The sequence below is a fragment of the Plectropomus leopardus genome, chromosome 2, assembly GCF_026936395.1.
Source record: "Plectropomus leopardus strain MGB_pleo_1.0 chromosome 2, ASM2693639v1, whole genome shotgun sequence".
Classification (NCBI taxonomy): domain Eukaryota; kingdom Metazoa; phylum Chordata; class Actinopteri; order Perciformes; family Serranidae; genus Plectropomus; species Plectropomus leopardus.
Genome location: NC_142177.1, coordinates 24,125,180 through 24,143,671, shown reverse-complemented (window position 1 = coordinate 24,143,671; position 18,492 = coordinate 24,125,180). Strand labels below are relative to the sequence as shown.

General features: G+C 40.1%; 1 protein-coding gene across 2 annotated transcripts in view; it reads right to left on the bottom strand.

The window, feature by feature from the left end:
* Positions 1 to 12,221: 12,221 nt before the first annotated feature.
* Positions 12,222 to 18,492, bottom strand: part of ppp1r16b (protein phosphatase 1, regulatory subunit 16B) — a 122,501-nt gene continuing 116,230 nt past the window's right edge. For both annotated transcript variants that reach the window (XM_042505641.2, XM_042505649.2), the window contains exons 10-11: positions 18,155 to 18,290; positions 12,222 to 16,331 (exon numbers count right to left, since the gene is read on the bottom strand). In XM_042505641.2, coding sequence (XP_042361575.1) covers positions 15,858 to 16,331; positions 18,155 to 18,290 — 610 coding nt within the window. In that variant the 3' untranslated portion in view covers positions 12,222 to 15,857. The remainder of the gene's footprint in view (positions 16,332 to 18,154; positions 18,291 to 18,492) is intronic.

Sequence of the window (18,492 nt, the reverse complement as noted above, 5' to 3'; positions counted from 1 at the left end):
CTCAGCACGCTATTTTATGCTGTTTGAGGTATTTTCAGCTGTTTTATGACACCCATTTTTTTTGACATTTTTGCCATACTATAGCCTTGCTTCTTTGGTCATTTTTTCGACATGCTAAATTATGCTGTTTTTGGCCATTTTTGCACGTTTTAATGCTATGGCGTGTCTCAGCACGCTATTTTATGCTGTTTTGAGGTGTTTTCAGTTGTTTTTATGACATGTCATTTTTGACATTTTGCCATACTATAGCCTTGCTTCTTTGGTCATTTTTTCGACATGCTATATTATGCTGTTTTTGGCCATTTTTGCACGTTTTAATGCTATGGCGTGTCTCAGCACGCTATTTTATGCTGTTTTGAGGTGTTTTCAGCTGTTTTTATGACATGTCATTTTTTGACATTTTTGCCATACTATAGCCTTGCTTCTTTGGTCATTTTTTCGACATGCTATATTATGCTGTTTTTGGCCATTTTTGCACGTTTTAATGCTATGGCGTGTCTCAGCACGCTATTTTATGCTGTTTTGAGGTATTTTCAGCTGTTTTTATGACACCCCATTTTTTGACATGACATTTTTGCCATACTATAGCCTTGCTTCTTTGGTCATTTTTTCGACACTGTGTATTATGCTGTTTTTGGCCATTGTTGCACGTTTTAATGCTATGGCGTGTCTCAGCATGCTATTTTATGCTGTTTTGAGGTGTTTTCAGTTGTTTTTATGACATGTCATTTTTTGACATTTTTGCCATACTATAGCCTTGCTTCTTTGGTCATTTTTTTGACATGCTATATTATGCTGTTTTTGGCCGTTTTTGCACGTTTTAATGCTATGGCGTGTCTCTGCATGCTATTTTATGCTGTTTTGAGGTGTTTTCAGCTGTTTTTATGACATGTCATTTTTTGACATTTTTGCCATACTATAGCCTTGCTTCTTTGGTCATTTTTTCGACATTGTGTTTTATGCTGTTTTTGGCCATTTTTGCACGTTTTAATGCTATGGCGTGTCTCAGCACGCTATTTTATGCTGTTTTGAGGTATTTTCAGCTGTTTTTATGACATGCCATTTTTTGACATTTTTGCCATACTATAGCCTTGCTTCTTTGGTCATTTTTTCGACATGCTGTATTATGCTGTTTTTGGCCATTTTTGCACGTTTTAATGCTATGGCGTGTCTCAGCACGATATTTTATGCTGTTTGGAGGTGTTTAAAGCACTTTTGGGGAAATGTCATTTTTTGACATTTTTGCCATACTATAGCCTTGCTTCTTTGGTCACTTTTTCGACATTGTGTTTAATGCTGTTTTTGGCCATTTTTGCACGTTTTAATGCTATGGCGTGTCTCAGCACGCTATTTTATGCTGTTTGGAGGTGTTTAAAGCACTTTTTGGGAAATGTCATTTTTTGACATTTTTGCCATACTATAGCCTTGCTTCTTTGGTCATTTTTTCGACATGCTATATCATGCTGTTTTTGGCCATTTTTGCATGTTTTAATGCTATGGCATGTCTCAGCACGCTATTTTATGCTGATTTGAGGTGTTTTCAGCTGTTTTTATGACATCATTTTTGATATTTTTGCTATACTATAGCCTTGCTTCTTTTGTCACTTATTCAACATGCTATATTATGCTGTTTTTGGCCATTTTTGCACGTTTTAATGCTAGGGCGTGTCTCAGCACGATATTTTATGCTGTTTGGAGGTGTTTAAAGCACTTTTTGGGAAATGTCATTTTTTGACATTTTTGCCATACTATAGCCTTGCTTCTTTGGTTATTGTTTCGACATTGTGTTTTATGCTGTTTTGGGCCATTTTTGCACGTTTTAATGCTATGGCGTGTCTCAGCACGCTATTTTATGCTGTTTTGAGGTGTTTTCAGCTGTTTTCATGACATGTCATTTTTTGACATTTTTGCCATACTATAGCCTTGCTTCTTTTGTCATTTTTTCGACACTGTGTATTATGCTGTTTTTGGCCATTTTTGCATGTTTTAATGCTATGGCGTGTCTCAGCACGCTATTTTATGCTATTTTGGGGGCGGGGTTAGCCGTTTTTCTGACACGTCATTTTTTGACATTTTTGCCATACTATAGCCTTGCTTCTTTGATCATTTTTTCGACATGCTATAATATACTGTTTTTGGCCATTTTTCAATGTTTTAATGCTATGGCGTGTCTTAGCACGATATTTTATGTTGTTTGGAGGTGTTTAAAGCTGTTTTTCTGACACGTCATTTTTTGACATTTTTGCCATACTATAGCCTTGCTTTTCCGGTCATTTTTTCGATATTCTATATTATGCTTTTTTTGGCCATTTTTGCACGTTTCAATGCTATGGCATGTTTCAGCACGATATTTTTGAGGTGTTTTTAGCTGTTTTCATGACACATCTTTTTTGACATTTTTGCCATACTTTAGCCTTGCTTCTTTTGTCACTTTTTCGACATTGTGTATTATGCTGTTTTTGGCTATTTTTGCACGTTTTAATGCTATGGCGTGTCTCAGCACGCTATTTTATGCTATTTTGAGGTGTTTAAAGTTGTTTTTATGACACGTCATTTGTTGACATTTTTGCCATACCTTGGTTCTTTGGTCATTTTTTCGACATACTATAATATATTGTTTTTGGCCATTTTTGCACGTTTTAATGCTATGGCTTGTCTCAGCACGATATTTTATACTTTTTGGAGGTGTTTAAAGCTGTTTTTGGGACGTCATATTTTGACTTTTGAGCCATACTATAGCCTTGCCTTTTCCGTCATTTTTTCAACATGCATTATTATGGTGTTTCTGGCCATTTCTGCAACATTTTATGCTATGGCATGTTTTTGTAGGCTATTTTATGCTGTTCTGAGGTGTTTTCAGTTCTTTTTGGGGACATGTCATATTTTGAGTTTTTAGCCATACTATAGCCTTGCCTTTTCAGTCATTTTTTAAAAATGCATTAATTTGGTGTTTTTGGCTCTTTTTGCAACATTCAATGCTATGGCATGTTTCTGTAGGCTATTTTATGCTGTTTTTGGGTGGTAATGTACTATAGTATGTCGTCAACAACTAATAAATAAAAGTACTATATATACAAGTGTGGATGTGTAAAAATGTGTGTGTGTGTGTGTGTGTGAGAGAGAGAGAGAAAGAGAGAGAGAAAGAAGGTGTGTGTCGGTGTGGGCTTGAACACACCAAGAGGTAGAGGTGAGGTGACTAACAACCGAAGCACAAAGAAGATGTAAGATTCAAAGCTGGCTGCGGGGCAGAGAAGGCCTTAGCTGACCTTGTAGTTGGCCAGACAAAGAAATAAAGAAATGTCTGAAATTTTAATTTCTTTCTCTGTGTGCTTCTGTTCAGGGCCAGTTCGTAAGTGTATATATGGATCTAATATGTATTTAAGGTGCCTTGGTTAGAAAAGGGTGTTTAGTTACATGCAAGACCCTGTCTGTGTGAGGCATGAAAAAACTGAATCCAAACTAACCTATAACCTAATAACAAAGAGATCACAACAGCTCATTCAATAGCATTAACATCAATACATGGTTAACACCATATGAGAAAAGACAAAGTAAACAGTCTTGCTCAGCCTGTACTTATGTCCTAATGCAATGCCCAGATGTTACTTACCAATCCAGGAGTGGGAGAAGAGTTCTTTGGGTTGCTGGCTGAAGAAAAGAGGTTCAAGTTCAGTCACTGCTCTGCGGTTCCAAGAATCCAGGAGGAGGCTGGCCAGTCCTGTTTTAAGTAGTTTTCAGCTGTTTTTTGGACAAATTTTTCGCCATACTATCGTATTACATTTTTGGTCCTTTTTTCAACATGCTATATTAAGGGAGGTTTTGGCCATTTTTGTGTGTCTCGTGCTATTTAGGTGGTTTTCAGCTGTTTTTGGACAAGTCATATTTGACATTTTTCGCCATACTATGACATTTTTGGATCTTTTTTTTTCTTTTTTCTAAAGATTTTATAGGATTTTTTCCCTTTAATCATAGGACAGACTTAGCATGACAGGAAATTTGGGAGAGAGAGGGGGTATGACACACAGCAAAGGGCCACAGGATGGAATCGAACCCAGGCCGATGCAAAGCCTCGGCATACGGGGCGCACACTCTGGCAGGTGAGCTAGAGGCCGCCCCGTTTTTTGATCATTTTTAACGACATATATAATACAATGTTTTTATGGCAATTTGGGTTAGATTGCGTATTGATGACATACATACTATGACATTTTTAGGTCTTTTTTGATGACATACTATAGACTATACTTGTCTTGGCTGACATGCCTTTTCAGTGTTGCGTGGAGGTTGGGTACAGTGCCTGTGGAGTGGCACACCAGGGTAGTGGTTCCCATTTTTTAAAAACGGGGCCGGAGAGTGTGCTCCAATTATTGGGGTATCGCACTGCTCAGCCGGACGGGCCAGCTAGCAGCTCTTTACCCTTGCAAGGCTGCTGGAGGGGGCGTGGGAGTTTGCCTCGCCGGTCTACGTGTGTTTTGTGGATTTGGAGAAGGCTTATGACCGTGTCCCTTGGGGAGTCTTGTGGGGGAAGCTGCGGGAGTATGGGGGGGGGGGTCAGTGCTGAGTGCCATCTGATCCCAAACCAAACCAAAGTGAGGGCTTTGTCTGCATACTCAGCGTGAAGTCAAACGCATTCCCAGTGGGCGTTGGCCTCTGCCAGGGTTGCCCCTTGTCAGGGATCTCAAGGCGCAACCAGGGGGAGTAAGCGGTCGGTTTGGGGACCTCAGAATTGCATCTCTGCTTTTTGCAGAGCCGCTGCTCCTTCAGGTCGTAGGGAGCCAGTTGAGGTGGTTCGGGCATCTGATTCGGACGCCTCTTGGGCGTCTCCCGTTGAAGGTGTTCTGAGCAAGTCCCACTGGTAGGAAGCCCCAGGGCAGACCCAGAACACATTGGAGGGATTACATATCTCTTCTGGCCTGGGAATGCCTTGGGGTCCCACATGAATAGGCTGGAAAGCATTGCTGGGGAGAGGGACTACTTGAATGTTCTGCTCTGCCTGTTGCCCCCGCGACCCGGCCCCGGATAAGCGGAAGAAAATGGATAGATGGATGGAATATACTATGATATTTTGTGGCATTTTGCATCATTTTTGATGACATACTATAGTATACTATGACGTCTTGGTCAGATTTTTGGCGACATACAGCACTATGGCGCTTTGACGACATACTATAGTATGACATTTTGGTCAGACTTCTGATGACAATCTATACTATGAGGTTTTGCTCAGACATACTGCACTATGACGATTTTCTTGCCATTTTGGACGACATACTATACTATGCAGTTTTTTGTTCAATTTCAATTTTGGATGACATAACATTCTAAAACATTTTTTTTTGTTGTCGTTTTGGATGACATGCTGTACTTTGAGGTTTTTGTTGAAATTTGTAAAGTCATACTTTACTATGATGTTGTTTTTTGTCATTTCAGACGACATACTATACCTTGATGATTCTGGTCCCATTTCAGGCGTCATACCATAATATGATGTTTTTGGCGTCATTTCGTACAGTGGCTGACAAAAGCAAACCTGCTGCACACAGAGAAACGAGTTGCATATAGAGGAACGAGCTGCATAAACTTAAACAAGTTACGTATACAGAAACGCACTGCATATAAGCAAACAAATGCAAAAGGAAAATGCTGAAAAGCCCTCTCCAGCCCTCTAGGAGCTCTTCTGTTGTGTGAGTGGATATGCAGCTTTTTCTTTTTCTATTTGGTTTTGTATATGCACTGCGTTTCTATATTTGCAGCACGTTTCTGTATTTGCAGCGTTGTTCTTATGCATTTGTTTTCATTTTTACAATGCGTTTCTGTATTTGCAGCATTTTCCTTTATTTGTTTATTTTATGCAGTGCATTTCTAGATAAGCAACTTGTGTCCATAGATGCAGCACGTTTGACCTTGTCAGCCACTGTAATTTCTGACGACATACTATACTACGGCATTTTTGGTGCCGTGTCGGATGATGTGCCATTTTGGATTACGTACCATATTTTGAAGTTTTTTTTCACATTTTGAACAACATTCTATACTATACAAAGACGTTTTTTGTGACATTTCGGATGACATACTATTCAATGAGGTTTTTGGTGCCATTTCAGACAAAATACTATACTATGGCTTTTTTGGTGCCATTTCGGACAACATACTATCCTAGGATGTTTTTATGCCTTTTCAGACATTTTTAGTGACATTTAGGATTATGCATTACTTTTTCATTGATTAATCTATCGATTATTTTTTAAGTTTTTTTTTTAACTGATCTTAAATTTTTTTTATATTTTTATAACTGGATTAATATAACAACAAATTTACCAAAAATAAAATTGTAAAACTTGTCATTTATATTTCAATATTTTATTAAATCATCTTCAATCATGGCAGAGTATATACTGCAGGGCATTATACCCCCCCCAAAAAACAGCCCAGTCTTAACTGGTAATCTGTGTTTTACAGTCTGTTAAAAAGTGTCTCCAACATAAAATGAATGCAAGAGCTTGTTCCATTCAAGTAAAAGGAATGTAGTGCAATCTACATTTAGCAATCCAACAGCAAAATAAATAAAACAATGTAAAATTCAAGTCACTTAACAAACCAGTTTCTCTTTGTTACAGTAACAAACCTCAAATCTAGCAGTCCAACAAAACATCTTAAAGTGAAATTACTGCAATTTGAATAACACCATAACTTTTCTCTAACAGAAATAATTATAACTAGTACATTCTTTCTGCATCAAAACAGTCCAGCCTTGACTGGACCTTAAGGCCTTAAGGCCCTGCCTGCTGATATAAGTGATGTATTTTCATATTCATAAGCATCCTGCAAATGTTTCAAAATAAAATGCATTGTATCAGCAACGAATGGGATTCTGTCCACACAGACAGGCAGAGGGCTTTCGTTTAAAAAGGGATGCAAGAAAGCTGAGGTAAGGTAAGGTAATCATCAAATCACTGTCTATTTCTGCTGACAAACATGCACGTCGTGCGCAAAAAAACGACAAGCCACCGTTTCTCTATATGTGCTGCAGCTGACGCGCAGCTGAGATGGAACCGACAAGCGCTGCTTGGGCAAACAGTGTGCACGCTCTCATTTGATAACATGAGCGCTGAAACAAGAAACACGCTGGGCGCTGCTCATGCACCCATGACGCGCACTGTGTGATACCGTTCGACGGACGTCATGTGAATCAACGTATTTACGTAATCGATTACGTTGATTATGTCGACGCGTCCCCTGTGCCCTATTTAGGATGACAAACCACACGAGTTGTTTTTGCTGTTTCAGGCGACATTCTAATACTACTACTACTACTACTACTACTAATAATAATAATAATAATATGACATTTTTGATGCAATTTTTGACCAGATGTTATAGTATAATGTTTTTGGTGTCATTTCGGACAACGTACTACACTATGTCTTTTATTGACATTTTGGACAACATATTATCATGGGACGTTTTTGGTGCCATTTCAGACTACATGTAGTGCTATACTATGACTTCTTTGACATTTCGGGCAAAATACTATACTATGGCGTATTTAGTGCCATTTAGGCCGACATACAACATTATGACTAGGGTAAGGCATCGAGTCTTGAGCATCGATGGGAACCGGGACTAACATTCCGATTCTCCCGGAACCGTTCAAAATTTCTATTCCTAGTTTTGATGCCCAGTCCGCCAACCACAAACAAAACAAAACAATTTAAAACAATTTTAAATTCAAGTCGCTGTCAGGGGGCTTTTGTTTCAAAAGGGAAGCAAGGAAGTTAAGGTAAAACAGCTGACCTTGTATTTCCTCATCACTAAGCGAGACTGACTTTTAAACTGCAGTAAAAAGTGGTATAGAGTCATTCTTATAATGAAAACATCATTTTTACTGTCTATTCCTATGGACAAATGCGTGCATCACACTTAAAAAAAAAAAAAAAACGAGCCTCCATTTCACCAGAGGCATACAGCTGACATGCAGCTCCCCTTTCAAAACAAAAGCCCTCTGACAGTGTCTCTGTGGACAGAATCCCATCAGTTGCTCATACAATGCATTTTACTTTGAAACATTTACAGGACCAGGTTGTTGGCTGTGAAGAAGCTCACACCACTTCATAAATGAGTGGAATTTGTGCTTTTAAACAGAAATACAGCACTTATAGCAGCAGGCAGTGACGCAGCAGTCAGTGACACAGCGGCAACGTTACAGCAGCAACGTTACAGCAGCAACGTTACAGCAGCAACGTTACAGCAGCAACGTTACAGCAACTCTGTATTTGTGAACACCACATGCATGAAACAGGCTGCTGCTTGGCAAGGCTGATGTCTTCTTACGTAATTATGTAATCGATTACGTCCTCCCAGCCCTTCTATACTATGACATTTTCAATGCCATTTCAGACAACATACTACATAATATCGTTTTTTTTTTGACATTTTGGACAAAATTCTACCCTATAACATTTTCAGTGCCATTTTGGATGACATACCATACTACAATGTTTTTTTTTTTATATTTCTGATGGCAGACTATAGCATGAGACTTTGGTACCATTTCAGACAACATACTATAACATGAGGTTTTTGGTGCCATTTCAGACGACACACTTTACTATGACATTTTGGTGCGACTTCGGACAACATACTATACTACTACTTCTTTTGACATTTCGGACGACATACTATACTGTCATAATCTGGGTGCCAATTTTGGACTACATATTAAACTATAACATTTTACTTGATATTTTGAATGATATACTATACTATAATTTTTTTGGTGCCATTTTGGATGATATGCTATAATATGATGTTTTTGGCGCCATTTCGGACAGCATACTATGGCTATACTGACCTACAACAAATTAAACTACAGGTACACGGGAAGTAGTCATTTCTGATCAAACCTATCTGATTGTCTGATTCCTTGTCTTTATTGCCCTGTGCATACCTGGCATCCATATCTTTTTGTGTCTTCCTGTCAGAGGCTCTGTCATAAATCGACCTTTTATCCAGGTTTCGGTCCCCTTTAAACATTATACATTTTAAACCGTGGATGTTTTTAACTACGCCTTGTTAACAGATGGAAGATTTTAGTCATCGGATGCTTGGATTTTAAGTCATCAGCGAGATAGCCTGACCGCAGCATTATGCTATGGAGGTAAGCTACACCGGCTCAAACCTACCGGCGCCTGATCATCGCAGGCGCTGGTAGGTTTGGACCCGCATCAGTATGTTCCCTGCTTACGAAGATGAAACTGCATCAAAGACTGTCTTACCATGTCATTTCTTCTTCCTTCTGTGGACTCAGAACACTTAATGTTACTCCAAAAAGCAAATAAAAAGATAACTGACCTTAAGGGAGACATTAGGCGGCTCTCCGATTAAGTTAGAAATAAGGACTCCCTTCTGTCCCGCTTCATGAAGGTAGCCTCGGAGCAGTCCAAATGAATCGCCTGGCTCAGCGCAACCTTCCAGGACACAGTTGTGTGGGATCCCGTCTCCTGTCCTCGGCATTCCTGCTGCGTGACCCCCAGGCACCAGCCCTCTTGGTCGGAGGTGGTGGTGGTGGTCCGCGGTGGCAAGGGACGCTCATTCGGGACTTTCACCTCCTCACTTGAGTCTCTCTGACTCCTAATCCCCCTTGCTGACATCGCTCCGGTCCACCCGGCTGACGCTCCTGCTACTCCGGCTCTGGCTGCTCCTCACCTGGATCCCACGCCGATGACGGCCTCGGCAGCTGAAAGCCAACTCAGCGGTCCTCATCCCGCCCATCGACCTCTTCTTCCCGGCGTGAGCTCCTGAAGGAGGCCGTGATAAGACGCTCGGGAAGTTTTCCTGGCCCGTCTTCTAGCCTTGTCACCGCCGCGCCACAACATCCAGCTCGTCCTCCTCCTCAACCACCTTCATCCCCTCGTCCACTCTTCTCTCCTACGACATTAATAACGGAGGACTCCATCACCAGAATCCATCCGTTTCTTTAACGCTGCCACCCGCTGCTTTCCCGGAGCGACGGCCCGGTTATCATGGAGAAGCTTCCGGGACTCGCTCCCGTCCTCTGTCCGCCGTGTAATTGTCCATGTGGTCATCCAGCAGTCTGGATGACCAAGAAGGATTTTACGTTGGTTTAACTGTTTAAATGACTGTGGGAAGTCTGCTTTTATTTCTAGTGCCAATCCCACACTGTCCCGCGGCGCTGGTCGCTTTAGCTCTATCTTAAGCCGCAGTACTTGGCTTCAGACTGCGTGTGGAGCTAACGATATCGGTTTTATTGACGAGTTCAGTTTGTTTTGGAGCCGTTCCTCCCTCCTCAGAAATGAGTCCGCCAAAACAGGTTGGGCAGCCGGATGCTAGCAGCTAACCTGGCGCCCTCCTCGTCACGTGACTGACTGTTCACTTCCTACACACCCCGGAACCTGATTGGCCGGATTCATGCCAGGGCCATCGTCCAATCACTACCGCCCCCTACTGTCCCTCCCTGAAATAACCTCGCACAGTAATTCAGCCCACTGTATATACCACAGTCTCAACCAGTCTCTGTTCCCACATATCCTCACAATATCCCCACTATCACTAGACCAAGGACCCAAAATAAAAAAAAAAAAACTGGTGCTAATCTTCAAAATCTCCTACACTGCTTATTGCTTCCCATTTCAATTACAGCACCTGTATTTGTTAATGACAAAATTGCTTTGCTTAATGTGAGGTCAGTCTCTCACAAAACCTTGATTTTAAATGATTTAAATGATTTCTCGCCATTAGAGATTTGATGATTTGATTTGATGAAGCCAGGGATCAGAATTTCTCACAGCTTATCTCCACCAAACAGCATAACCCCAGAGTAAATTCTCCCCCTCAAAAGCACACGTTTCTTCATCAGCTGACTGTGACAAAATCCTTACATTTTTCACAGATAAGACTGACCTCATAATATCAAATATCACTCCTTCCATCTCTGTACTTAACCCGTCATGCCCCTCCTTGGATGTGTTTGATAGCTTCAGGCCACTATCACTACAGGATCTCAGGAAAACAGTGTCATTTATGAATCCCTCCTCGAGTCCCCTTGATATTATCCCCACAAAACTGCTTAAGGAAACAATCTCAACTCAAACAATCTCAAACAAGACTCAACTGGTCCTGCACTGCTGACCACCATCAACAGTTCTCTGTCCTCTGGAGTTGTACCTGATCTTTTTAAAACTGCCCGTGTTCAACCGTTGTTAAAGGGTCCTGGTTTAGACACCACAGACCTGAAAAACTTCCGCCCAATCTCCAAACTCAGCTTTGTATCTAAGTTATTGGAAAAGGAAGTGCTTGAATAACTTTTACAAACACTCAACAAAAACATTTTTGAGAAGTTCCAATCTGGTTTTCGGAAGCTCCATAGCAGAAAAACTGCACTCCTCAGAGTTACCAATTATTCATTAATGGCTGCGGACCCCGGTGCATGTTCTGGACTGGTTTTCATCTTACATCACCAACAGGTCATTTTTTGTGTCCATGGGAGAATTCTCATCAAGAACCGCTCAGCCCAAACATGGAATACCACAAGGATCGGTTTTGGGACCTGTTCTGTTTACCCTGTACAGGTTACCCCTGGGACAGATAATACCCCATTACAACATCTCCTTCCACAGTTACGCAGATGATACACAGCTGTACTTGTCCTTTAAACCCTCTGACACCAGCAAATTAGCCGCTCTTCATCATTGTCTGTTTGATATAAAAAGTTGGATGTCTCAAAATCTCCTAAAATTTAACCCTGACAAAACAGAAATTCTAATCATTGGCCCTGAACACACTGCAAAACAAATTCAGCCACTTGTAGGCCCACTCACTCCTAACATGACTTCAGTTACCAAAAACCTGGGTGTCATCACAGATAATAACCTGAACCTGAAGCAACATGTAAAAAAAAAGTAATCCAATCTTGTTTTTACCACCTAAGGAATAAATCCAAAATTAGACCACCTTTATCATTCAGCAAAAAAACAAAACAAAACTGAAAAAAAACACTGAAAATAAACTTTTCTATCATTTGTGCAGTGCTGTTTCCAGCCACTGTTGTTAAACATAGTCTTGATTAGATATGTCATAGTTTGGTGTATGAAATTCCTATAGTGATTTCTTCAAATGCCTTGTTTTATCCAGCAGTTATTGCATTTTTGCTTGTGTTTAGGTCTGCAGGGCAGGGCAGTTTCACTGATTACGAAGAGACAATATAAAATTCTCAAAATATACAATTTATTCAAAATATGTTAATGCAACCATCAATATATTCCAGTAATTACAAAATCAGTAGTTTTTGTCTTCATAATCTTATTGTCATAGACAATAAGGCTTGCAGACAAACACAAGCTTTGATCTATATATACCATGAGAACACGGGGTGCTTATTAACAGCTGGCTGTCCTTTTCTGGCTAATACTGACCAGGTTGAGGTTCAAAATTACAACTGAATGTCATTTGTATTTTAATGAATAAGGAAGCAGAATTGACATTAAAATGGAATTGATTGCAGCAGCTCAGATAAATGTGAACTGGAGTAACTTTAGTGAATGTCTGCTGAATCATAGTGAGATGATGTCACTAGCTCAGACATGAAAAAAAAAAGGAACCACAAATAGGGGGTATAGCAATCTGTTTCACTCTGACGTAATTTGTACTTCCTCAAGTTGAGCTGAAAAACAAACCGCTTCCTATGAAAATGCAACATCTAAAAGAAGTGACCGCTGCTGAAAATTACACAGAAAAAAGGATTGCTGACACCAGCCATCGTGACAGCAGTGAGAAAATGCTGAGTATGATGTTGACACCTGGGTGCACTCGACTTTCCAGAGAGATATTACACAGCTGGACTACTGAGGGGGTCTACATACACCTACAGTTTCCCCCTTCACAATCAAATATCTGCTTCCACTATTTATCAGTGTGGGTAATTGTTTGTTCCTATATGTTCCTCAACAGTAACAACACAGACATGTAAATGCAGTTCATGGGAACAGATAAGGGAATACTAATACAAACATATTTACAAACACATCTGTACAAATATTTGACACTGTACAGTTGGTGTGATGAGGATGGAGTGGTAGTGGCATTGTGGGTAATCACATGTGTAGAGGTGATAGTCATTAGAAACAAACAGCAAAGAAAGCCTTCCCCAAATTTTTCAAATGTCCTCGTAAGTTATTTCAATCATGGAAGACTCTTTGGCACTCACAAGGAAATTAGAGGAGCCGCTATAAGATAAATGGAGTTGTTAAATATACTTATATGCTTTCCTGTTGAGATTTAAATTTGGAGATTGGTATCACCGTCATGTTTGTTAAATAAGAAGTATTAACTGAACTGAAAATACAAAACTGGAGCCAGCAACCAGTTAGCTTATCTTTACACAAAAAGTGGGAACACCTAGCCTCGCTCTTTCGAGTAAAAACAAAAACCTCCACTTTCCAGCACCTCTAAAGCTTACTTTATCACAGCAGACATTTTGACATGACAAAGCAGGAAAAGCACAGATGTAATCATTAATAATACTGGCTGAATGACATTTAGGTGAGTCATGAGCTCAGTTCGTAACATCACGAAATGTAAACATTAATGGCGTTCTCCTCGGCTGAGCTGTAACGTTAGCTGGCTCAGTGGTGCTAGGTGAGCTAGCAGTAGATGCACGCTTCTTTGTGCACAGAAATGAGATCGGGGGGTGTATTTAGGAAAATAGCTCCTACATAAAACTGCTCACAACAAGGCCTTGGATTATCTTGAGTAACCAGGTCATGATTTCTGGAAAGAGACATTGCTGTTGAGTTTTTCAAATGTATTCTCTTTTTTTTTTGAGCACCACAAGCTCACAGCCAATATCTTCTATCACAGTAACTTACTCAAAATGATCTAGAATAATAAACAGCACTACAGGTGAGAGAAAACATATGATTTTGGTAATCAAACTTTTTGATTTTGGTAGTTGAACTGTCCCTGATATGGTAATAGTTTGACCTGTGCTTTCCCTGCTATGATGGACCAAAACATGTGCTCTGAAAAAAAGGTATGAATGTTGTAGTTTTGCATCTGCTTATGTGTCGGACTGGTTGCAAATTAGGAAGTATTAAACCTAAGCACCGGGCCAAGATATCATTTAGTGATTTTGTTGGTTTTGGACAAAGCCATTCTACCTTCTCCCCCTTTCCCCCTTTTTGCAGTACTTATGCTAAGCTAAGCTAAGCTAAGCTAAGCTAAGCTAAGCTAAGCTAAGCAGCTGCTGGCTCCAGCTACATACACAATGTACAGACACAAGAGGTCTATCGATCTTATCATCTACCCTTTGGAAAGAAAGCATATTTCGCAAGATGTTAAACTATTCCTTTAGTTAAGCAGAAGATCTACTTATAGTACTTCTTTATATTTTACATTGTAGCCATGATGTATTGAGGGACACTTGACATAACATTGGGGCTCGCTACATAACCAAATCCATATGCAAATTAATGTTATTTCTTTTATGAAACTGAAGCAAGCATTTCATAATGAAACAAATACAGTGACTGAGAGAGGATACAGCCACACAATGGCAACCAGGAAAAAACAAAAACGTTAACAAATAACACTGTTATTTTTAGTGACACCAATATTAAATCCATCCTGACAGAATGGCTTGTTTGTGTTAGTTTAATAACATGTACATATAGCAGACAGTAAGCCTTACTTCATTTTATCAGTTGAACGTTTTTTTCATGTCAGAAGGTGCTTTGCTGGAAGACTCCCCAGCTCATCTTACATTGCATTCACTCTCTCCACACACCATCCAAATAATAAATACACTTAACTTTAGGAACCATAAAATGCTTCTTTTTTTTTACACAACATTATTTCATAAATAAAGAAATGTACAGTTATTTCCAACCATGTTTGCTTAAATTATCTAAATGGGAGAGCACAAAGTGGGTTATGCATAACAGAGCATGACCTGTCAGTTCAGGTATGATATGAGAGGACGGTGAGGTGAAGTATAGTTGACAGAATATACTGACAGTTTCAAACACTAGTGCAGCACTACGCTCCTGTCTGTTAGCTCTCGCTGTAGAAGTACACTTCCTGAATATTTTAACACTGTTTATGGCATTCCTTCCCTTTACTTATGCAGGCAGCATTTGAACGTGACGGACAAAAGAGACTGCATCTCTTTTTGCTACGTTTTTGATATGTTGTAGTACAACATGATATAATGCAATATGTTCTGTGATGACGTTCTGACAAGAAAGAAGAGCAATGTGGTTTGTCAGCAGTGTATCCTGAAGAAAATGTTGTTTAATTACATGATATCCATCCATATGTAAGGTCGAAAAAAATCCATCTTCATCTCTGAGGGCAGAACATGCACCTTGTACCTTGAGATCTTCTCTATGTTCCTGCCTTTTATGACCATTTCCAGGTGAAAAGCTTGAAAAAAAATCCAACTCTTAAAGGTGCACAGGACCAGAGTAACAGCTTCTTGCACTTTTTCTTTTAGTTTGTCTTGTAGAGTGACTCCATTCTGCAAATGAATTTTAATCCAAGTGACGCCTGGAGGAAAAAAATGGCACTGCTCACACTTGAAACATGCCTGCGTTTGGGGTTGATGCCTCCTGTTGTAGCAGGACTCACATAGCAGGGAGGTACAATTTTCCTATCCTTCTTCAAGCCAGCAGTCTCCTTTGGGAGAACTTAAAAGGAGGGAAAGAAAAGGATGTTAAATGACAGGAACACTCCCTCCCTCCTTCCTCCCTTCCTTCCTTCCTTCCTCCTCTCCTCCTACAGCACGCTCCGCTCTTCTCTGTGCAAACACTTCCTGTTCCATCAACAGTCCTGTGTGCGAGGTGCTACGACACACAGCAGCAGGTTCGCACCTTCGGCTGCTCTTCCTCTATTGGCTGCTTCAGTTTGAGGAGGGGAGGGTCGCCACTGGCTGGCGTGTAGTAAACCGCGTTCCCATTGGAGGAGACCAGCGGCATGCGGGGATCCTCAGAGGTGTTTTTGGCATCAGTGAAGGAGTCTGTGGAGCCGTTGCCTAGGTGACCGTTGAATAAGGGGTGATTCAACAATTTGGCAGCGGCCCTCTGTTTTTTGAGCTCAGACAGCGTCTGAGCACGCTCTCTCGGCCAAGCTTCCTCCTGGGGAGGCTGGGTGGTGATGATCCCACTCTTATCAGACAATGGTGTGTTACCGTTGGAGGGTGGTTGTTGGGGCGTGGACACTGTTGTGGAGATGAGGCCGTTTTGTTTGTTATTGCCATCTTTCAGGATGGTGGGCAGCTTGGGCTTGTCTGGCAGCTCCACAGCTACGACTGGCTTGACCTGCAGGACATCAATAAAGATTACTTCAATCCCTCTGTAAGGCTTCTCTTTTACATGATTAACCTCATGCAGGGAATCTCTGTAGGGGGGAGATCAAATATCTTTGATCTGGTGCCCAAGCTATCCTAGCAAGCTCAAATAAAAATTTTTAAAGCCAATTTACTTGCTCCTATAAATAAAAAGCCTGCCCTCTAAAATTGTTAAACCTTTCATCATGAATCAACCGCTCGTTTAAGTGAACTCTTTAGGTGCATTTTTTAACAATTTTATTCAACATAATTCCGTTTCACATAATCTTTCTAAAGTTTCTCATTTTAGCTGTTGAAAACGTGCCTGCAGTGATTGCATAATTACTGGGTTGTCACAATTTTGATCCTAAATAGATTGACATGAGCTTTGAGTTTCAGTCATCAAAGTCAAACACAGGCTCAAGATCGCTGTCTTGAGCAGAAGGAGAGCTAGTTCCCATTAGCTGTTAGCAGCCAGTGGCCAGAACTAACAGATACGGGAGGTTGCATTGAGTTACGTTATGATGCGCTCAAGTTCTTTTAAGTAGCAATGAGTATTGTGCAAAGGTATATTGTCGAGTTATCATGTTCAAATTTAGTCAAACTTAGCTTTTGGTGAGAAACTTAAACACAGCTGTTTGAAGGAGAAATGTGATGTTTTCACATCAATACAAAGTAACTTTGATACTATGGAGGGAATCAGTATGTATTATAAATAGTAAAAAGGCTTGGAAGTTGTTTTTTAAAAGACAGTTATATTAAAGGTTGTTGCATATATGTGTACTGAATGACAACAAAAAAAACACAGGTATCAGTTATCAGCAAATTTGTTATTTTAAATATTGGTTTTAAACATCTGCCCACATTTTTTTTCAGTCTATCCCTAATGTAAACAACGTGTAGTTGACAGAAAAGCTGCAGTTTGTAGGCTACGCTAGGTAAGTGAAAGCCTTTTGTGAGGAGGAAACTCAAGCTGCTGTTGTAAAGTCTCCTTCTGCCATCCAGTGGTTCTTTGTTCCCAATTGACTGGTGAAATAAGTTATTGTTATGACATTTTCAATAAATAATTTAAACTTGACCATATGGTCTTAGTGTTGCACATTCCAAAAATATGTTTTAAACTGTATCACATCTGATACCATGTAACCCATCTTTTAAAGAGGAATTTGACACTGTACAGTTGTCAGGGCATAAAACAATGAAGCGATGATCTGTTGATCTTTAAAAATAAAGGATTGGTAGTCTAACAATATCCTAGCCTATAGTGCTGGAAAAAAATGAAATCGAAAGCTGAATCAAATCATTAACTTAAAATCGTACGTCTAATCAAAATGTGAATTTGGAGAATCGTGACACTCCTGGTAATTAGACCAGACTCCCAGCGTTGCAAAAAGCAACTGTAGCACCCAAATATTATGTGACAATGTAGCATTCTTATCTGTAGAGTCTGCCTGCAGTTTCCTCCGTTGTGGGTTTCCTTCTGTGTGACTGTTTCATCATCAAGAGAGTTTTGAAGGAAACTTCCGTAACTCTGACACACCTGCACTGAAATCTGACATTTAGACTCCTGGTGTGTGGGAGAGATGATTATATTACCGCCTCGCTGACTGTGCTAAATATATCACAAGTCATGTCAGGTCGTATTTATCTGCCACAAGAAATACACCATAAAAAAACAAAATTGACTAAAAAAACAGACGCATTCTTAAATGCTACTTTTAAAACTGTAACAAATGTAATCTATAACAATAAATCGGTTTACTTAATGCTATGAACTCGCAACAAGAATAAAATACTAAAAACACGATGACTCACATGGTTATTTTCCTGATCAGACTCTTTCTCCTTTTCCTCCTCCTCCCTCCCTCCCCTCCACACGATGGCCTCCGTTTCGTACTCTTTACGGCACAGGTTGTGTCTGTCCGACAGGCTGGCTCTCCGCACCACTTTTCTGTATACACACACAAGTTTCCAGGGAGATAGTACAGGAGAGATACATGTTGTACAAATAATCATGAAGCAAAATTAAAACTTATTCCAATTTCAAAATTGTGGTCTGGAATTGAGATAAGGTCTTAAAATGTACAACTGAGGATTAAGGGAAGCTGATCTGCTCATCTAAAAACATTTCTAAAATTTATACAGCAGGCAGA